This window comes from Melopsittacus undulatus, chromosome 1 (assembly GCF_012275295.1).
Source record: "Melopsittacus undulatus isolate bMelUnd1 chromosome 1, bMelUnd1.mat.Z, whole genome shotgun sequence".
NCBI classification, from domain to species: domain Eukaryota; kingdom Metazoa; phylum Chordata; class Aves; order Psittaciformes; family Psittaculidae; genus Melopsittacus; species Melopsittacus undulatus.
The window spans coordinates 665,454-689,013 of NC_047527.1; the positions used below are offsets into that span (position 1 = coordinate 665,454).

The 23,560-nt window shown below is 53.7% G+C and overlaps 1 protein-coding gene across 1 annotated transcript in view; it reads right to left on the reverse strand.

The window, feature by feature from the left end:
- The window catches only part of GPAA1 (glycosylphosphatidylinositol anchor attachment 1), a 61,211-nt gene extending 50,794 nt beyond the window's left edge, over window positions 1-10,417 (reverse strand). The window contains exons 1-6 of the mRNA XM_034068820.1: window positions 10,349-10,417; window positions 9,305-9,475; window positions 6,835-7,008; window positions 4,339-4,450; window positions 3,283-3,430; window positions 2,169-2,270 (exon numbers count right to left, since the gene is read on the reverse strand). Of these exons, the coding sequence (XP_033924711.1) occupies window positions 2,169-2,270; window positions 3,283-3,430; window positions 4,339-4,450; window positions 6,835-7,008; window positions 9,305-9,475; window positions 10,349-10,380 (739 nt within the window). The 5' untranslated portion in view covers window positions 10,381-10,417. The remainder of the gene's footprint in view (window positions 1-2,168; window positions 2,271-3,282; window positions 3,431-4,338; window positions 4,451-6,834; window positions 7,009-9,304; window positions 9,476-10,348) is intronic.
- Between the last annotated feature and the right edge of the window lie 13,143 nt (window positions 10,418-23,560).

A 23,560-nucleotide genomic window follows, 5' to 3' on the forward strand; every position in this document is an offset into this window, starting at 1 on the left:
TCACCCCATAGCCACCATCCTCACCCCATAGCCACCATCTCACCCCATAGCCTCCATCCCTGCCCCCATAGCCCCATCCTGCCCATAGCCACCATCCTCACCGCCCCATAGCCTCCATCCCTGCCCCATAGCCTCCATCCCTGCCCCATAGCCTCCATCCCTGCCCCATAGCCTCCATCCCTGCCCCATAGCCACCATCCTCGCCCCATAGCCTCCATCCTCACCCCATAGCCACCATCCCTGCCCCATAGCCACCATCCTCACCCCATAGCCTCCATCCCTGCCCCATAGCCTCCATCCCTGCCCCATAGCCTCCATCCCTGCCCCATAGCCTCCATCCCTGCCCCATAGCCACCATCCTCACCCCATAGCCTCCATCCTCACCCTATAGGCACCATCCTCACCCCATAGCCACCATCCTCACCCCATAGCCACCATCCTCACCCCATAGCCACCATCCCTGCCCCATAGCCACCATCCTCATCCCATAGCCACCATCCTCACCCCATAGCCTCCATCCCTGCCCCATAGCCTCCATCCCTGCCCCATAGCCACCATCCTCACCCCATAGCCTCCATCCCTGCCCCATAGCCTCCATCCCTGCCCCATAGCCACCATCCCTGCCCCATAGCCACCATCCTCACCCCATAGCCACCATCCTCACCCCATAGCCTCCATCCTCACCCCATAGCCACCATCCTCACCCCATAGCCACCATCCTCACCCCATAGCCACCATCCTCACCCCATAGCCACCATCCTCACCCCATAGCCTCCATCCCTGCCCCATAGCCACCATCCCTGCCCCATAGCCACCATCCTCACCCCATAGCCACCATCCCTGCCCCATAGCCTCCATCCCTGCCCCATAGCCACCATCCTCACCCTATAGCCACCATCCCTGCCCCATAGCCACCATCCTCACCCCATAGCCACCATCCTCACCCCATAGCCTCCATCCTCACCCCATAGCCACCATCCTCACCCCATAGCCTCCATCCTCACCCCATAGCCACCATCCTCACCCCATAGCCACCATCCTCACCCCATAGCCTCCATCCTCACCCCATAGCCTCCATCCTCACCCCATAGCCTCCATCCCTGCCCCATAGCCTCCATCCCTGCCCCATAGCCACCATCCTCACCCTATAGCCACCATCCCTGCCCCATAGCCACCATCCCTCACCCCATAGCCACCATCCTCACCCCCATAGCCCTCCATCCTCCCCCCATAGCCACCATCCCCTGCCCCATAGCCACCATCCTCACCCCATAGCCACCATCCTCACCCCATAGCCTCCATCCTCACCCCATAGCCACCATCCTCACCCCATAGCCTCCATCCTCACCCCATAGCCACCATCCCTGCCCCATAGCCACCATCCTCACCCCATAGCCTCCATCCTCACCCCATAGCCTCCATCCTCACCCCATAGCCTCCATCCTCACCCCATAGCCACCATCCCTGCCCCATAGCCTCCATCCCTGCCCCATAGCCTCCATCCTCACCCCATAGCCACCATCCTCACCCCATAGCCTCCATCCTCACCCCATAGCCTCCATCCTCACCCCATAGCCACCATCCCTGTCCCATAGCCACCATCCTCACCCCATAGCCACCATCCTCACCCCATAGCCACCATCCTCACCCCATAGCCTCCATCCTCACCCCATAGCCACCATCCCTGCCCCATAGCCTCCATCCCTGCCCCATAGCCACCATCCTCACCCCATAGCCTCCATCCCTGCCCCATAGCCACCATCCCTGCCCCATAGCCACCATCCCTGCCCCATAGCCACCATCCTCACCCCATAGCCTCCATCCTCACCCCATAGCCACCATCCCTGCCCCATAGCCACCATCCCTGCCCCATAGCCACCATCCCTGCCCCATAGCCTCCATCCCTGCCCCATAGCCACCATCCCTGCCCCATAGCCACCATCCTCACCCCATAGCCACCATCCTCACCCCATAGCCTCCATCCCTGCCCCATAGCCACCATCCTCACCCCATAGCCACCATCCTCACCCCATAGCCACCATCCTCACCCCATAGCCACCATCCCTGCCCCATAGCCACCATCCTCACCCCATAGCCACCATCCTCACCCCATAGCCTCCATCCCTGCCCCATAGCCTCCATCCCTGCCCCATAGCTGCCCCACTGACCGGAGCTGTTGACATCATGATAAGCCTCCAGCCAGGCCTCCATCCCCAGCAGGTCGTGTTCATTGATGAGGAAGATGATGTCCTTGGCCCAATAGATCTGCCCTGAGGGACACAGGGGATGGGACCCAGGCCTGACCCATAGATCCTGACCCATAGATCCTGACCCATAGAGCCCCATAGAGCCCTGACCCATAGATCCTGACCCACACATCCTGCCCCATAGAGCTCTGACCCATAGAGACCCACACATCCTGACCCATAGATCCTGACCCATAGAGACCCACAGAGCCCTGACCCATAGATCCTGACCCATAGATCCTGACCCATAGATCCTGACCCATAGATCCTGCCCCTTAGAGCTCTGACCCATAGAGCTCTGACCCACACATCCTGCCCCATAGAGACCCACACATCCTGACCCATAGAGCTCTGACCCACTCATCCCTGCCCCATAGATCCTGACCCACACATCCTGCCCCATAGAGACCCACACATCCTGACCCATAGAGCTCTGACCCACTCATCCCTGCCCCATAGATCCTGACCCACACATCCTGCCCCATAGAGACCCACACATCCTGCCCCATAGAGACCCACACATCCTGACCCATAGATCCTGACCCATAGAGCTCTGACCCACACATCCTGACCCATAGATCCTGACCCATAGAGCTCTGACCCACTCATCCCTGCCCCATAGATCCTGACCCACACATCCTGCCCCATAGAGACCCACACATCCTGACCCATAGAGCTCTGACCCACTCATCCCTGCCCCATAGATCCTGACCCACACATCCTGCCCCATAGAGACCCACACATCCTGCCCCATAGAGACCCACACATCCTGACCCATAGATCCTGACCCATAGAGCTCTGACCCACACATCCTGACCCATAGATCCTGACCCATAGAGCTCTGACCCACTCATCCCTGCCCCATAGATCCTGACCCACACATCCTGCCCCATAGAGCTCTGACCCACAGATCCCTGCCCCACACATCCCTGCCCCACATACACCCCATAGCCCTGCCCCATAGCCCAGCCCCACATTCACCCCATAGCCCTGCCCCATAGCCCTGCCCCATAGATCCCTGCCCCACACCCCTCACCCCTGAAGTAAGCCGCCAGCGCCAGCAGCAGCCCCACAGCCTGGTTGTTGTGGGGCCCAGGGACACATCCTGCGCTCAGCACAAGAGCTTCGGTGCTGGAGGCTCTTGGGGCCCTCAGGATCCCATAGACGTTGGTGCCGCGAACGAGCTGGGGGGGGAGGACACTGAGACCCAGAGGGACACATAGAGACCCATAGAGACACATAGAGACACATAGAGACCCATAGAGACACATAGAGACACATAGAGACACATAGAGACCATAGAGACCATAGAGACCATAGAGACCCACATCCCTGCCCTATAGGGACCCCAATACCTGCCCCCTAGGGACCCATAGAGACCCATAGGGACACATAGGGAACCACATCCCTGCCCCATAGAGACCCATAGGGACCCACATCCCTGCCCCATAGAGACCCATAGGGACCCACATCCCTGCCCCATAGAGACCCATAGGGACACATAGGGACTCCAATCCCTGCCCCATAGAGACCACTGAGCCCCACTGCCCCATACCAACTCCAAACCTTGCCCCATAGAGACCCCAATCCCTGCCCATAGAGACCCACATATCTGCCCCATAGGGACACCAATCCCTGCCCCATAGGAACCCCCAATCCCTGACCCATAGAGACCCCCAATCCATGCCCCATAGGGACCCACATCCCTGCCCCATAGGGGCCACCAATCCCTGCCACATAGGGACCCCCCAAATGTGCCCCATAGTGACCCCTGAGCCTCCCTGACCCATAGGGACCCCCCAAGCCCTGCCCCATAGAGACCACTGAACCCCCCTGCCTCATAGTGACTCCAAACCTTGCCCCATAGTGACCCCAATCCCTGCCCCATAGGAACCCATAGCGACCCCAATCCCTGCCCCATAGTGACCCACAATCCCAGCCCCATAGGGAATCCCCATACCCTGCCCCATAGGAACCCCTCCAATCTCTGCCCCATAGGGTCCCCCCAAGCAATTCCCTACCCCATTGCTGCTCCAGGCCCTGCTCCAGCCCCATACCCCAGCCCCACATCTCTGCCCCACATCAGACTCACGTATCTCTCCCTGCTCTCATCAGGGAACGGCAGCTGCACTGAGAACTGCTGCTCATGAACCTCCAGCCCCAAACCCCACATGGTCCTGACCAACCAGGACACAGGAATCCCCCTGAGCAAGGGACACAATGGGATCAACCCACAGCCCATCCCCCATATCCCCCTCCCCCCCCATCCCATCCCCATCCCATCCCCATCCCATCCCCATCCCATCCCCATCCCATCCCATCCCATCCCCATCCCATCCCCATCCCATCCCATCCCATCCCCATCCCATCCCATCCCATCCCATCCCCATCCCATCCCCATCCCATCCCATCCCCATCCCCATCCCATCCCATCCCCATCCCCATCCCATCCCATCCCATCCCATCCCCATCCCATCCCCATCCCCATCCCATCCCCATCCCCATCCCATCCCCATCCCATCCCATCCCATCCCCATCCCCATCCCATCCCCATCCCATCCCATCCCCATCCTATCCCCATCCCATCCCATCCCATCCCATCCCCATCCCATCCCCATCCCATCCCATCCCCATCCCATCCCATCCCATCCCCATCCCCATCCCCCATCCCATCCCCATCCCATCCCATCCCATCCCCATCCCCATCCCCATCCCATCCCCATCCCATCCCATCCCATCCCCATTCCCATCCCCATCCCCATCCCATCCCATCCCCATCCCATCCCCATCCCATCCCCATCCCATCCCATCCCATCCCCATCCCATCCCATCCCATCCCCATCCCATCCCATCCCATCCCATCCCATCCCCATCCCATCCCCATCCCCATCCCATCCCCATCCCCATCCCATCCCCATCCCCATCCCATCCCCATCCCATCCCCATCCCCATCCCCATCCCATCCCCATCCCATCCCCATCCCCATCCCCATCCCATCCCCATCCCCATCCCCATCCCCATCCCATCCCCATCCCCATCCCATCCCCATCCCATCCCCATCCCCATCCCATCCCATCCCATCCCCATCCCCATCCCATCCCCATCCCATCCCATCCCCATCCCATCCCATCCCATCCCCATCCCATCCCATCCCCATCCCCATCCCCATCCCATCCCATCCCATCCCCATCCCATCCCCATCCCCATCCCCATCCCATCCCATCCCCATCCCCATCCCATCCCATCCCATCCCATCCCCATCCCCATCCCATCCCCATCCCATCCCCATCCCCATCCCCATCCCATCCCCATCCCATCCCCATCCCCATCCCCATCCCATCCCCATCCCCATCCCATCCCATCCCATCCCATCCCATCCCATCCCCATCCCATCCCCATCCCATCCCATCCCCATCCCCATCCCATCCCCATCCCATCCCATCCCCATCCCATTCCCATCCCCATCCCATCCCATCCCCATCCCATCCCCATCCCATTCCCATCCCATCCCCATCCCCATCCCATCCCCATCCCATCCCCATCCCATCCCATCCCATCCCCATCCCATTCCCATCCCCATCCCATCCCATCCCCATCCCATCCCCATCCCATTCCCATCCCATCCCATCCCCATCCCATTCCCATCCCCATCCCATCCCCATCCCATCCCCATCCCATCCCCATCCCATCCCATCCCATCCCCATCCCATCCCATCCCATCCCCATCCCATCCCATCCCCATCCCCATCCCATCCCATCCCCATCCCATCCCCATCCCATCCCATCCCCATCCCCATCCCCATCCCCATCCCATCCCCATCCCATCCCATCCCCATCCCATCCCCATCCCATCCCCATCCCCATCCCCATCCCATCCCCATCCCATCCCATCCCCATCCCATCCCATCCCATCCCCATCCCCATCCCATCCCATCCCCATCCCATCCCCATCCCATCCCATCCCATCCCATCCCCATCCCATCCCATCCCCATCCCCATCCCATCCCATCCCCATCCCATCCCCATCCCATCCCATCCCCATCCCATCCCCATCCCATCCCATCCCATCCCCATCCCATCCCCATCCCATCCCCATCCCATTCCCATCCCCATCCCATCCCATCCCCATCCCATTCCCATCCCATCCCCATCCCATCCCCATCCCCATCCCATCCCATCCCATTCCCATCCCATCCCATCCCATCCCCATCCCATCCCATCCCATCCCCATCCCCATCCCATCCCATCCCATCCCCATCCCATCCCCATCCCATCCCATCCCATCCCATCCCCATCCCCATCCCATCCCCATCCCATCCCAATCCCCATCCCATCCCCATCCCATCCCCATCCCCATCCCATCCCATCCCATCCCATCCCCATCCCATCCCCATCCCATTCCCATCCCCATCCCATCCCATCCCCATCCCATTCCCATCCCATCCCCATCCCATCCCCATCCCATCCCATCCCATCCCATTCCCATCCCCATCCCATCCCATCCCCATCCCATACCATCCCATCCCCATCCCCATCCCATCCCATCCCATTCCCATCCCATTCCCATCCCATCCCATCCCATTCTCACCCCACTCTGTCCTTCTGGACCCCAAACTCCCTTCCCAGTCCCACTGCTCTGTCCCCCAGTTCAAATCCCTCCTCCACCATAGTTGACCCCATTGCGTTCTCAGACATGTGGGTCCTTGGGGCCAATGGGGGCAGGGCCATGAACCAGAGCAGCCCTAGAGCATAGCTGAGGATACTGGGGGGGGGGAAATGGGGTTAGGGGACATATAGAGACATATAGAGACACATAGAGACCATAGAGACACATAGAGACACATAGAGACACATAGAGACACATAGAGACATATAGAGACACATAGAGACACATAGAGACACATAGAGACCATAGAGACACATAGAGACACATAGAGATCCATAGAGACCAGAGACACAGAGACCCATAGCGACCCCATAGAACCCCCATAGAGACCCCATAGAGCGCCATAGAGACCCATAGAAACCCCATAGAGCCCCATGGAGACCCATAGAGACCCCATAGAGACCCATAGAGCCCCCATAGAGCCCCATAGAGACCCCACAGAGCCCCATAGAGCCCCATAGAGACCAATAGAGACACATAGAGACCAATAGAGACACATAGAGACCATAGAGACCCATAGACACACATAAAGCCCCCATAGAGCCCCATAGAGACCCCATAGAGCCCCCCAGAGACCCCATAGAGACCCATAGAGACCCATAGAGACCCATAGGAACCCATAGAGCCACCAAAGAGACCCATAGAGCCCCATAGAGCCCCCATAGAGCTCCACAGAGACCCCTTAGAGCCCCATAGATCCCCATAGAGCCCCATAGATCCCCATAGAGCCCCATAGATCCCCATAGATCCCCATAGAGCCCCATAGAGACCCATAGAGACCCATAGAGACCCATAGAGACCCATAGAGACCCATAGAGACCCATAGAGCCCCATAGAGACCCATAGAAACCCCATAGAGCCCCATAGAGACCCCATAGAGACCCATAGAAACCCATAGAGCCCCCATAGAGACACATAGAGCCCCCATAAAGACCCCATAGAGACCCATAGAGCCCCCATAGAGCCCCACAGAGACCCCATAAAGCCCCATAGAGACCCATAGAGACCCACAGAGCCCCCATAGAGCCCCATAGAACCCCCATAGAGCCCCATAGAGCCCCCATAGAGACCCCATAAAGCCCCATAGAGACCCATAGAGACCCATAGAGCCCCACAGAGCCCCCATAGAGCCCCACAGAGCCCCCATAGAGCCCCCATAGAGCCCCATAGAGACCCCATAGAGCCCCCATAGAGCCCCACAGACCCCCATAGAGCACCACAGAGCCCCATAGACCCCCATAGAGCCCCATAGAGACTCAGAGACCCATAGAGCCCCTATAGAGACACAGAGCCCCCATAGAGCCCCATAGAGCGCACAGAGCCCCATAGAACCCCCATAGAGACCCACAGAGCCCCACAGAGCCCCCATAGAGCTCCCATAGAGCCCCACAGAGACCCCATAGAGACCCATAGAGCCCCCACAGAGCCCCCATAGATATCATAGAGCCCCATAGAGACCCCATAGAGCCCCCATACGGACCCAGAGACCACATAGAGCCCCCATAGAGCCCCATAGAGCCCCCATAGAGCCCCATAGAGACCCCATAGAGCCCCATAGAGTCCCCATAGAGCCCCATAGCCCCCATAGAGTCCCCATAGAGCCCCATAGAGCCCCCATAGAGCCCCAAAGAGCCCCATAGGGATCCCATAGAGCCCCACAGAGACCCCATAGAGCCCCCATAGAGACCCATAGAGACCCACAGAGCACCCATAGAGACCCCATAGAGACCCCATGGATACCCATAGAGACCCATAGAGCCCCACAGAGCCCCATAGAGACCCTATGGAGTCCCCCAAAGCACCCATAGAGCCCCACAGAGACCCCACAGAGACCCCCATAGAGCCCCACATATGCCCCATAGAACCCCACAGAGACCCACAGAGCCCCATAGAGCCCCACAGATACCCCCAGAGACACATAGAGACCCACAGAGACCCCATAGAGCCCCATAGAGACCCATAGAGACCCCATAGAGCGCATAGAGCCCCCATAGAGCCCCATAGAGACTCAGAGACCCATAGAGCCCTACAGAGAACCCACAGAGCCCCATAGAGCCCCAAAGAGACCCCATAGAGACCCCATAGAGCCCCATAGAGACTCAGAGACCCATAGAGCCCTACAGAGAACCCACAGAGCCCCATAGAGCCCCAAAGAGACCCCATAGAGACCCCATAGAGCCCCATAGAGCCCCATAGAGCCCCCATAGAGCCCCATAGAGCCCCATAGAGACCCCATAGAGCCCCATAGAGACCATAGAGCCCCACAGAGCCCCCATACAGACCCATAGACACCCATAGAGACCCCACAGAGACCCCATAGATCCCCATAGAGCCCCATAGACCCCATAGATCCCCATAGACCCCATACCCCCCCAGCCCCTCCCCCGCTCACCAGAGGGGTGTGTTGAGCCGCACGAGCATCCGCGCAAGCGCACGGCGGCACTGAGGGTCCGAGAGCAGCCCCATGGTGGGCGTGGCCTGGGGAGGGGGCGGGGCTGACACCAGAGCGAGGCTGACACCAGAGCGAGGCTGACACCAGAGCGAGGCTGACACCAGAGCGAGGCTGACACAGGCCCCGCCCCCCCCCGCAGAGAGACATGGACGGGTCCTGACCCCTCCCCCTCCCCCCACGTGACCCCTCCTGACCCCTCCCCCCCACGACCCCTCCCCCACATGGACCTGTCCTGACCCCTCCCCCCCATGACCCCTCCTGACCCCCCCATCCCCCTCCCCCCACATGACCCCTCCTGACCCCCCCATCCCCCTCCCCCCACATGACCCCTCCTGACCCCTCCCCCCCACATGACCCCTCCTGACCCCTCCCCCCCCCCCTTGACCCCTCCTGACCCCTCTCCCCCCACATGACCCCTCCTGACCCCTCCCCCACACATGACCCCTCCTGACCCCTGCCCCCCCCACATGACCCCTCCTGACCCCTCCCCCCACATGACCCCTCCTGACCCCTCCCCCCCCACGTGACCCCTCCTGACCCCTCCCCCACACATGACCCCTCCTGACCCCTCCCCCCCCCACATGACCCCTCCTGACCCCTCCCCCCACATGACCCCTCCTGACCCCTCCCCCCCCACGTGACCCCTCCTGACCCCTCCCCCCCACATGACCCCTCCTGACCCCTCCCCCCCCACATGACCCCACCTGACCCCTCCCCCCCCACATGACCCCTCCTGACCTCTCCCCCCACATGACCCCTCCTGACCCCTCCCCCCACATGGACTGGTCCTGACCCCGCCCCCCCAAGCCTCCGGCCCCGCCCCCCGCTGCCCCCTCCCCCCCCTCCGTTCCCGTTCCCCTCCCCCCCCTCGCCCCCCTCCGGTCATGGCCCCGCCCCCCCCTCCGGTTCCAGCCCCTCCCCCCCCCTCCCCCCCCGTAGCCCCTCCCTGTTGCCCCTCCCCCCCCTCCCCTCCCCCCCTCTCACGGGTTCAGGCCTCGGTTGCAGCCCGCAGACATCAATGGGCACCGGCACCAACCTCACTGCCGCACTGCGCATGCGCGAGGATGCACCCACCGCACTGCGCATGCGCACGGAGCCGCTTCCCCCCTCCTGACGCACTGCGCATGCGCGAGGCTGCCCCCGCCGCACTGCGCATGCGCATGGAGCCGCTGCCGCCCTCCTGACGCACTGCGCATGCGCGAGGATGCTCCTCCCCCCCGTGCCGGTGCGTGCGGCGGAAGGGGAGGGAGAGGGAGCGTGCGGCGGCGTACGTGGGGCACGTAAGGGTCACGTACGGAGCACGTACGCACAGGCAGGTATGATGAAGCATACATACCTATGTGTATATATATGCATATAGCGTCCATATATATACACATATATACATATACATATAGTATCATAGGGATCATGGAGCATCCATACATATCTATATATATACATATAGCAGCCATATATATGTGCACATATACATATGTATACACATATAGCATCCATATACATATATTTACACATATATACATATACACAGATAGGGATCATGGAGCATACATACATATGTATATATATACACATACAGCATCCATATATATGCATATAGGATCCATTTACATATATATACATATATATACACATATAGCATTGGGATCATGGAGCATACATATATATATGTATACATATAGCAGCCATATACATACATATATATATACACGCATATATACATACATACTTATACACATATAGCGTAGGGATCATGGAGCATACATACATATGTGTATATATACATATAGCAGCCATATATATACATATAGCATCCATATACATATATATATACACATATATATACACATACAGCATCATATGGATCATGAAGCATACATACATATGTATGTATTTATACACATACAGCATCCATACCATCATATGTAAGCAGATGAGCTCTCATTCAGCACTGAGGTGCATGGGATGGCTCCTCCATTCACACCTCAGGCTGTTCTCCCTTTACACCCATTCTCTTAACGTATACATATGCATGAGGTTGATGAATACACATTTACATATTGATTACCTATCCCCAATTGGTATTATAATGAGCTCGGTCCTTTGCGCCTGCGCAGTGCCCCCTGCTGGTCATGATGACCTCACCTTTGGCACCCCAGTAATCTCACAACTGGCCATACTGGTAATTCCAGGTTTAGGCTCAGTCCCTGAACTAACTGGTGTGAAATAACTCATTCATATGGTCACTAAATGTTGGTTTTTCACCCCAAACTGACGACACAAACAGTGGAGGAAAAGAGACAATATTTGTTAACCAAATTCTGGTCATATTAGTAAAAAACAGAGAAAACAAACCAAAACGGATGTCATAGAACCATAGACTGGTTTGGGTTGGGAAGGACCTTAAGCTCACCCAGTTCCAACCCAGCCTGGCCTTGCTAAGCCATCCCAGCAGCCTAATAGGGCAGGATTCCATCCTTAGGTCCAGTCTAAACTTCCCTGTTCCATCTGATCCCATTATCCTTGTCCTATCCCTAAGGAAGAGTCCATCCCAGTATCCCTATAGCCCCATACACACACTGGAGCTGCTCCATCACCTTCCCTTCTCCAGGCTCAACAACACCAGTGTTCCCAGTTTGGATCCATACAGGAGCTGCTCCAGGTCCTGAGCATCCTCATGGCCTCCTATGGACTTGCTCCATAAGCTCCATGTCCTTATGTTGAGGACACCAGCACTTAAATACATAAGGAATAGACCTTATATCAGCCACACATCCATAATGCAAACAATCCATATGTTGGCTATGGATAGGTAAGGAATAGACCTTATATAGGTAAGGAATAGACCTTATATCAGCCACACATCCATAATGCAAACAATCCATATGTTGGCTATGGATAGGTAAGGAATAGACCTTATATAGGTAAGGAATAGACCTTATATCAGCCACACATCCATAATGCAAACAATCCATATGTTGGCTATGGATAGGTAAGGAATAGACCTTATATGGGTAAGAAATAGACCTTATATAGGTAAGGAATAGACCTTATATTAACCACAGACATCCATAATGCAAACAATCCATATGTTGGCCTTGGATAGGTAAGGAATAGCCCCTATATGAGCCACAGACCCCCGGTAATGTAAAGAACACTCATTCAAGCCCTGTATGTATATAAGACACAATGAATTCCCATTTGTTAAGTGCTGATCCCAAGACAATCCCAAGAGGAAGACTTGGGGCCTTCATCCCAGTGAGGCAGGAGAAGACCCCTAACAACAGACTGGGTAGATGCAGAGTACCCCATGGAAGGAGGTATATGTATATGTATATGTATATGGCATGTAAAGGACTATAGGGACCACAGCCTCAAGGAAGGGGTGTGTGCCTATGGTGGAGCAGAGGGTCTTGGGGTTGTGGTTCCTATAAAGCTCTGTTTGCTTGCTATTGCTGGCCAAATGTATTGTAATGAATTGATATATATATCAATATGTATATAGTATTGTAATAAATTGATATATATATTAATATGTATATAGTATTGTAATAAATTGATATATATGTTAATATATATAATATTGTAATAAATTTATATATCAATATATATAATATTGTAATAAATTGATATATATGTTAATATATACAATATTGTAATAAATTGATATATGTGTTAATATGTATAATATTGTAATAAATTGATATATATGTTAATATATATAATGTAATAAATTTATATATCAATATATATAACATTGTAATAAATTGATATATATATCAATATGTATATAGTATTGTAATGAATTGATACATATATCTATATATAATATTGTAATAAATTTATATATATAATACTGTAATAAATTGACATATATATCTATATATATAATATTGTAATATATATATCAATATATATATCTAATATTGTAATAAATGAATATATATTGTTTTACTCAATTGATTCTTTGATTTTCTCCCAGTGCTTTCTAACAACATTGTTCTTTACAACTAAAGATGCTCTAGATGCACCAGTGTGAACAGTTCACTCACATTGACACTGATGCCACAGGCAACAACATGAACATTGTTCTTTCTACACCCTAAATGAAGCTAAAAAGTACTTGATATTTATAGAGTTACTATAGAAATATCAATAGAATTTATAATTTTATCATTTATAATTTATATTAAATATTTAAATGTATTAAAGTACTATTTAAAGTGCTTTATATTTTACAGGCATCAGCTTTTCTTCTATCAAGCATGCAAACCCCTTTTCTGCTCTTTACCTTTACAGGTTATTTACAGATTATATAATATACATATTATATATATTTTTATGTTTTATTTTATATATATTACATATAATATATAATATATATATGAAATATTTATAAATTATATATAATATATTATGTGTATTATAATATGTTGTAATATATTAAATATATACATATTATATGTAATATAATATATATAATGCATATTATACATACAAAATATACATATATTATATATAATGTATATAATATAATATATATTATATATATATGAAATTATATATACATATATAATAAAATTCCCAGTGCTTCCAGTGTTCCTGATGTCCCCAGTGCCCCCAATGTTATATATATATACAGATTATACGACCCTGGTTTGCTCATCCTATGTCTTTATTGAGCTTTGGTTATGTTACCATAGACTTATATGGTTGTATCCACATAACCACACCTGTGATCTGTGAAAGCCAATACATGGATGTGTTCATCACAGGACGATTTGGGGCAAAATGTTGGATTTTGGGGCAAAATGTTGGATTTTGGTGAAAAAACTATAATTTTGGCAAAGAAAAGCACGATTTTGGGGAAAATGTTGTGTTTTGGTGGGAAAAGGATATTACTTTGGGAGAGAAAAGGGATGATTTGGGGAAAATGTTGGATTTTGGGGGAAAATGTTGGATTTTGGGGGAAAATGTTGGATTTTGGTGAAAAAACTATAATTTTGGCGAAGAAAAGCACAATTTTGGGGAAAATGTTGTGTTTTGGTGGTAAACGGATATTACTTTGGGATAGAAAAGGGATGATTTGGGGAAAATGTTGGATTTTGGTGGAACAAGGATATTCTGGCAGAAAAAAAGATGATTTGAGGGAAATTGTTGAGTTTTGGTGAAAAAATGATGATTTTGGTAGACAAAAGGATTATTTTTGGGAAAATGATTGTTTTTGGTGGAAAAGAAGAGTATTTTGCCAAAGAAAAGGATGATTCTGGGGAAAATGTTGGATTTTGGTGAAAAAATATTATTTTGGCAAAGAAAAGCATGATTTTGGGGGAAATGTTTGGTTTTGTTGGGAAAAGGATATTATTTTGTCAGGAAAAAAGGGTGATTTGGGGAAAATGATCGATATTGGTGAAAAAAGGATGATTTTGGTAGACAAAAGGATGATTTGGGGGAAAATGTTGTGTTTTGGTAAAAAAACGTTATTTTGGCAAAGAAAAGCATGATTTTGGGGGAAAATGTTGGGTTTTGGTGGAAAAAGGAGGATTTTGGCAGAGAAACAGGTGATTTCAGGAAAAATGTTGGATTTTATTGGAAAAAGGTTTATTATGGCAGAAGAAATGATGATTTTGGGGGAAAATGTTGGATTTTGGTGAAAAAATATAATTTTGGCAAAGAAACGCATGATTTGGGGGAAAATGTTGGGTTTTGGTGGAAAAAGAATGATTTTGGCAGAAAAAAGGATGATTTTGGGGAAAATGTTTGATTTTGGTGGAAAAATGATCATTTTGGTAGATAAAATGATGATTTGGGGGAAAACGTTGGGTTTTGGTGGAAAAAGAATGATTTTGGCAAAGAAAAGGATCATTTTGGGGAAAATGTCGGGGTTTGGTGAAAAAAGGGTGGTTTTAATGAGAAAAATGATAATTTTGTTGGAAAACTCGTTAATTTAGCAGTAAAAGTTATGTTTTTTGGAGGGGGGATGATGGTTTTGGGGGCAAAAAGATGGGTTTGGAAGGGAAAGAACGGGTTTGGTTGGGAAACCAGGGGCTCGACAGGGAAAAGCAAGGTTTTGGGGCAGAAAATGAGGATTTTGGCAACGGAAATAGAGGTTTTTTGTGGGAGAACTGTGGGATTTGGGGAGAAAATGGTGGTTTTGGGGGATGCTGTTGGTTGGGGGAGGAATTTTGGGGTGGAAAATGGTGGTTTTGGGGGGGTCAAACATTGCGGGGGGGCAGCAATGGAGGAGCAGGAAGGGGGGGGGCAAGGGATAGAGGGAGGCGGATGGTGACGTCATGCTGACGTCATGCTGACGTCAGCAGTGACGTCATCGCAATAGATGTCGATAGGGGGAGCAGCGGGGGCACAGGGGGTGCAATGGGGGTTGGGGGTGGTGACGTCATGGCGATGACGTCATGGCGATGACGTCATCGAGACAACGGTGCTAAGGCAGTGCCGATGATGAGGTCAAGACAATGATGTCATGAGGAGGAGGAGGGGGTGACGATGATGTCATCGTGATGACGTCATTGGGACAATGGTGTCAGGATAATGGATGTTGGGATGAGGATGATGTCAATATGATGATGTCATCATGATGTCATTGGGGCAATGATGTCAGGATAACAGGGATGTTGGGATGAGGATGATGTCATTGAGACAACCCAATGGCGTTGAGTTGTTGGTGGCAAGGTGATGATGATGATGATGATGAGATGAAGATGATGAGATGATGATGAGATGATTATGAGATGATGATGATGATGATGATGATGTTCAGATGATGATGATGAGATGACGTTGAGATGATGACATTAAGATGATGATGATGATGATGATGATCAGATGATGATGTTCAGGTGATGCTGCTGTTGATCTGACGCTGCTGATGCTGCAGCACTGCTGATCTGGAGACAACGATGACGTCAGCACAGCAACAATGAGGTCGAGACGATGAAGATGACGTCACCACGACAACAACATCGAGACAACGACCACGGTGACAACATCAGGCCATTAATGGCAGCGATGACGTCAATGGTGACGCCGCCAAAGCCAGGCCAATGAGGTTGAGGCGACGATGACGTCAAGGCGGTGACGTCACAATGACATCAAGGTGGTAACATCACAATGATGACGTCAAGGTGGTGACGTCACCATGACGTCAAGGTCTAGGTGGTGACATCACGATGATATCAAGCTGGTGACGTCACTATGTCATCAAGCTGGTGACGTCACAATGACGTCGAGGCGATGACGTCACAACGACGTCAATGTGGTGATGTCACGATGACGTCAAGGTCAAGGTGGTGACGTCACGATGACATCAAGGCGGTGACATCACAGTGCAATCAAAGTGGTGATGTCACTATGACATGAAGGCGATTACGTCATAATGACATCAAGGTGGTGACATCACAATGACATCAAGGAGGTGACGTCACGATGACGTCAAGGTCAAGGTGATGACATCACGATGATATCAAGCTGGTGACGTCACTATGACGTCAAGGCGGTGACGTCACAATGACATAAAGATGGTGAGATCACAATGCAATCAAAGTGGTGACGTCATGTTGACATCAAGGTGGTGACATCACGATGACGTCAAGGTGACGACATCACAATGACATCGAGGTTATGACATCACAACGACGTCAATGTGGTGACGTCACAATGACCAGGACAAGGGTCCAATGACAACCAGTGCATGGACCGACCGGTAACACCAGTGACACCATCCGGGATCCATGGAATGGGCTGGGATGGACCTGGAAGCTCCACCCCAGAGCTTGTCCTTGACCAGCACCAGGGCCTCATCCTGCCCCCATCACCACACCCCAGTTAACCATTAACCGGGACTGGTGCCACTGGTGCTCTGGGATTGCTCCTTTATGGCCGGATCAAAGCCGGGATATGGGGTGGGGGAGGGGCTGGACTTTGGCTATGGGGCCAGGTCCTGGTGATGGTGGCACCACTGGGATCACTGGGGACATGGGGGGATGGGCAGCAAGGGGGGGGGGGGGGGCAGCACCCAGGGGTGAGCTCAGCACCCATCAATGGAGCACCCAAGGGTGAGCTCAGCACCCAGGGGTGAGCTCAGCACCCATGAATGGGGCACTCAAGGGTGAGCTCAGCACCCAAGGGTGAGCCCAGCACCCATGAATGGGGCACCCAAGGGTGAGCCCAGCACCCATGAATGGGGCACCCAGGGGTGACCCCAGCACCCATGAATGGAGCACCCAAGGGTGAGCTCAGCACCCATCAATGGGGCACCCAGGGGTGAGCTCAGCACCCATGAATGGAGCACCCAAGGGTGACCCCAGCACCCATGAATGGAGCACCCAGGGGTGAGCTCAGCACCCATGAATGGGGCACCCATAGGTGAGCTCAGCACCCATCAATGGAGCACCCAAGGGTGACCCCAGCACCCATCAATGGAGCACCCAAGGGTGACCCCAGCACCCATGAATGGGGCACCCAGGGGTGAGCTCAGCACCCAAGGGTGAGCTCAGCACCCATCAATGGAGCACCCAAGGGTGACCCCAGCACCCAGGGGTGAGCTCAGCACCCATGAATGGAGCACCCATGGGTGAGCTCAGCACCCAGGGGTGAGCTCAGCACCCATGAATGGGGCACCCAAGGGTGAGCTCAGCACCCAAGGGTGACCCCAGCACCCATGAATGGGGCACCCAAGGGTGAGCTCAGCACCCATCAATGGAGCACCCATAGGTGAGCTCAGCACCCATGAATGGAGCACCCAAGGGTGACCCCAGCACCCATGAATGGAGCACCCAAGGGTGAGCTCAGCACCCATGAATGGAGCACCCAGGGGTGAGCTCAGCACCCATGAATGGGGCACCCAAGGGTGAGCTCAGCACCCATGAATGGGGCACCCATGGGTGAGCTCAGCACCCATGAATGGGGCACCCAAGGGTGAGCTCAGCACCCATCAATGGGGCACCCAAGGGTGAGCTCAGCACCCATCAATGGAGCACCCAGGGGTGAGCTCAGCACCCATGAATGGGGCACCCAAGGGTGACCCCAGCACCCATGAATGGAGCACCCAGGGGTGAGCTCAGCACCCATGAATGGGGCACCCAAGGGTGAGCTCAGCACCCATGAATGGAGCACCCAAGGGTGAGCTCAGCACCCATGAATGGAGCACCCAAGGGTGAGCTCAGCACCCAAGGGTGAGCTCAGCACCCATCAATGGAGCACCCAGGGGTGAGCTCAGCACCCATGAATGGAGCACCCAAGGGTGAGCTCAGCACCCATGAATGGAGCACCCAAGGGTGAGCTCAGCACCCAGGGGTGAGCTCAGCACCCAGGGCTGAATGGAGCTCCCCAGGGTGACCCAGAGCACCCATGGGTGAGCCAAGGCCCTTGGCATGAGCTGAGCACCCAGGGCTGAATGGGGCACCCATGGGTGAGGTGAGCACCCATGGGCGACCCCAGCACCCATGGGTGACCCCAGCACCCACATGGACCATGAGCACTCAGCACTGACCCCTGTGCCCATGGGTGAGCCAAGCCCTAAGCCCAGCACCCATGGGTGACCTCAGCACCCAGAGCTGAGCCCAGCACCCATGGGTGACCCCAGTACCCACATGGACCTTGAGCACCCAGCATTGTGCCCAGCACCCAGGGCTGAATGGGACACCCATGGGTGAGCTGAGCACCGAGAGCTGAGCCCAGCACCCAGCACTGAGCCCAGCACCCATGGGTGAGCCAAGGGACCCAGAGCTGAATGGGGCACCCATGGGTGACCCAAACCCTAAGCCCAGCACCCATGGGTGAGCCCAACACCCAGAGCTGAGCCCAGCACCCAAATGGACCCTGAGCACCCAGCACTGGGCCCAGCACCCATGGGTGTCCCCAGCACCCAGAGCTGAATGTGGCACCCAGCTCTGACCCCAGCACCCACACGGACCCTGAGCACCCATGGGTGTCCCCAGCACCCACACCTACCCCGACCTCTGACCCCAGCCTCCCCAGTTCCCCCCCCTTCCCCCCACGTGTGCCCCCCCCTCCCCCACGTGTGACCCCCTCTTCCCCCCCCACGTGTGCCCCCCCTCCCCCCACGTGTGCCCCCCCTCCCCCCACGTGTGCCCCCCTCCCCCCCACCTGTGCCCCCCCTTCCCCCCTCCACGTGTGCCCCCCCATTCCCCCCCTCCCCCCCACCTGTGCCCCCCCTTCCCCCCTCCACGTGTGCCCCCCCATTCCCCCCCTCCCCCCCACGTGTGCCCCCCCCTTCCCCCCCCACATGTGACCCCCCCCTTCTCCCCCCTCCCCCTCCGTGTCTCCCCCCTGCCCCCCCACGTGTGCCCCCCTCCCCCCCCCTGCCCCCCCCCCACGCGCACGCGCCTCCTCACCCAATCCCCGCCCGTCTCCTCCCCCCCTTTTCCGACCCCCCCTCCCCCCCCCATCCCCCCTCCCCCACCCCCTTTTTACCCCCATCCCCCCCTCCCCCCCCCTCCCCCCCCCCTCCCAATGGCTCCGCTCGTGCTCGTGGCTGTGCTGGCTGCGGTGACGAGCGCAGCGCTCGCGACCCCCCCCCCCCCCCCCCCCCCCTCCCCCCCCCCGGGGTCCGTGCGCGCTCTCGAGGCGCTGCTGGGGGGGGGGGAGGGGGCTCTGACCCCCCCGCACCTCGAGGCCGTCGTGGGAACCCTGCGGGGCCGTGTGCACTGCGGGAGGGGGACGTGCGCAGAGGTGAGCGGGGGGGGGAAGGGGGGATGGGGGGAGGAATGTGGGATAGGGAATGAAGGGAATGGGAATGAAAGGGAATGGGATGGGAATGGGGAATATGGGATAGGGAATGGGGATAAGGAAAACTAAAGGGAATGGGAATAAGGAAGGGAATGGGATGGGAATAGGGAATGGGAATGGGGAAAAGTAAATGGAATGGGAATAGGGAATGGGAATAGAGATGGGAATGGGAATAGGGAATGGGGATAGGGAAGGAAGGGAAGGGAATAGGGAATGGGAATGAGAATGGGAATGGGAATGGGGATAGGGAATGGGGATGGGGAAAAGGGAATGGGGAATAGGGATGGGAATGGGAATAGAGATGGGAATGGGAATAGGGAATGGGATAGTGAAGGAAGAGAAGGGGATAGGGAATGGGAATGGGGAAAAGTAAAGGGAATGGGAACAGGGAATGGGGATAGGGAAGGAAGGGAATATGGAATGAGAATGGGAATAGAGATGGGAATGGGAATAGGTAATGGGATAGTGAAGGAAAGGAAGGGGATAGGGAATGGGAATGGGGTAGGGAAAGGGAATGGGGAATGGGAACAGAGATGGGAATGGGAATAGGGAATAGGGAATGGGGATAGGGAAGGAAGGGAATAGGGAATGGGAATGGGGAAAAGTAAAGGGAATGGGAATAGGGAACAGGAATGAGGGAAAAGGGAATAGGGAAACGAATGGGGAAAGGAAAGAAATAGGAAGGGAATGGGGAAGGGAATGGGGAAAAGTAAAGGGGAATGGGGAAGGGAATGAAGGGAATAGGGAAGAGAAGGGAATGGAATAGGGAAAAGTAAAGGGAATGGGGAAGGGAAGGGAATAGAAAAGGGAACAAAGGGAAGGGAATAGGGAAAGGAATTGGGAAAGGAAAGGAATAGGGAAGGAAGGGAATGAGAAAGGGAATAGGGAATGGGGATGAGAGTAGGGAAAAGGGAACGGGGAAGGGAACGAAGGGAAGGGAATAGGGAATAGAAGGGAAAGGGAATAGGGAAAGGAATGGGGAAGGGAAAGGAATAGGAAGGGAAGGGAATGGGGAATGGGGATGAGAATAGGGAAAAGTAAAGGGAATGGGGAAGGGAATGAAGGGAAGGGAATAAGGAAAGGGAAAGGGAATGGGGAAAAGTAAAAGGAATAGGGAAGGGAATGGGGAAGAACGAAGGGAAGGGAATAGAGAAGGGAATGGAATGGGGAAGGGAATGGGGATGGGAATGGGGAAGGGAATAGGAGTAGGGAATGGGGTAGGGAAAGGGAATGGGGAAGAGAATGAAGGAAAAGGGAATAGGGAAGGAAGGGAATGGGAATGGGGATGGGGAATGGGAAAGGGAATGGGGAATAGGGAATGGGGATGGGAATGGGAAAGGGAATAGGGAAAGAAGGGAAGGGAATGGGGAAGGGTAAAGGTAATGGGAATAAGGAATGGGGAATAGGGATGGGAATGGGGATGGGGAATAGGGAAAGGAATGGGGAATGGGGATGAGAATAGGGAAAAGTAAAGGGAATGGGGAAGAGAACGAAGGGAAGGGAATGGAAGAGAGAAGGGAAAGGGAATAGGGAAAAGTAAAGTGAATGGGAATAGGGAAGGGAATAGAGAAGAGAAGGGAATGGAATGGGGAAGGGAATGGGGAAATCCCCCCCAGGATGGGGATGGGGAAGTAAGGGAATGGGAATAGGGAAGGGAATGAAGGAAAAGGGAATAGGGAAAGGAATGGGGAAGGGAAAGGAATAGGGAAGGAAGGGAATGAGAAAGGGAATAGGGAATGGGGATGAGAATAGGGAATGGGAAGGGAACGAAGGGAAAGGGGATAGGGAAAGGGAAAGGGAATGGGGAAGAGAATGGAAGGGAAGGGGAGGGAAAGGAATAGGGAAGGAAGGGAATGGGAAAAGGGAAAGGAATAGGGAAAGGAAATGGGGAAAAGTAAAGCAAATGAAAATAGGGAAGGGAATGGGGAAGAGAATGAAGGGAAGGGAATAGAGAATGGAATGGGATGGGGAAGGAAAGGGGATGGGAAGGGAACAAACAGAAGGGAATAGGGAAAGGGAAGGGAATGGGGAAGGGAATAGGGAAAAGGGAATGGGGAAGAGAATGAAGGGAAGGGAATGGAAGGGAATAGGGAAAGGAAAGGAATAGGGAAGGAAGGGAATGGGGAAGAGAAGGGAAAGGAATATGGAAGGAAGGGAATAGGGAAGGGAATAGGGAATGGGAAAGGAGGGAAGGGAATGGGGAAAGGAAAGGGAAAGGAAGGATATGGGGAAGGGAATGGGGAAGGAAAGGTACTGTATATCCCATATATGGCACGCTATTGCACTGTATATCCCATATATAGCATACTATTGCACTGTATGTCCCGTATATAGCACGCTATGGCACTGTATATCCCATATACGGCACTGTATATCCCATATATGGCACTCTATGGCACTGTATGTCCCATATATAGCATACTATGGCACTGTATACCCCATATATTGCACACTATAGCACCGTATATCACATATATGGCACTATATCCCATATATGGCATTCTGTATCCCATATATGGCTCTCTATGGCACTGTATGTCCCATATACAGCATACTATGGCACTGTATATCCCATATATGGCACTCTGTGGCACTCTATATCCCATATATGGTACTGTATATCCCATATATGGCACTGTATATCCCATATACAGCAATCTATGGCACTGTATATCCCATATATGGCACTCTATATCCCATATATGGCACTCTATGGCACTGTATATCCCATATATGGCACTCTATACCCCATATATGGCACTCTATATCCCATATATGGCACTCTATACCCCATATACAGCAATCTATGGCACTGTATATCCCATATATGGCACTCTATACCCTATATATGGCACTCTATGGCACTATATATCTCATATATAGCACTCTATATCCTATATATGGCACTCTATGTCACTGTATATCCCATATATGGCATTCTGTACCCCATATATGGCACTCTATGGCCCTGTGGGGGGGGCATGGACCCCTGTACGATGCTGAGCAGCACCAGGGCACCCCAGGACCCCATGGGTCCCTCAGTGCCATTGCCCCCCCCCCCCCGACCCCCCCCATTGAACCCTCCCATTAACCCCATTGACTCCTGCACCCCCCTTTCCATCACCCCGACCCCATTGACCCCCCCAGGGCCCCCAGCTCCCCCCCAACCTCTCCCCCATCACCTTGAGCCCCCCCCATTGACCCCCATGAAGCCCCCCATTGACCCCCATGAACCCCCCCATTGACCACCATGAACCCCCCTAGACCCCCATGAACCCCCCTAGACCCCCATGAACCCCCCATTGACCACCATGAACCCCCCTAGACCCCCATGAACCCCCCCATTGACCACCATGAACCCCCCTAGACCCCCATGAACCCCCCATTGACCCCCATGAACCCCCCCATTGACCACCATGAACCCCCCTA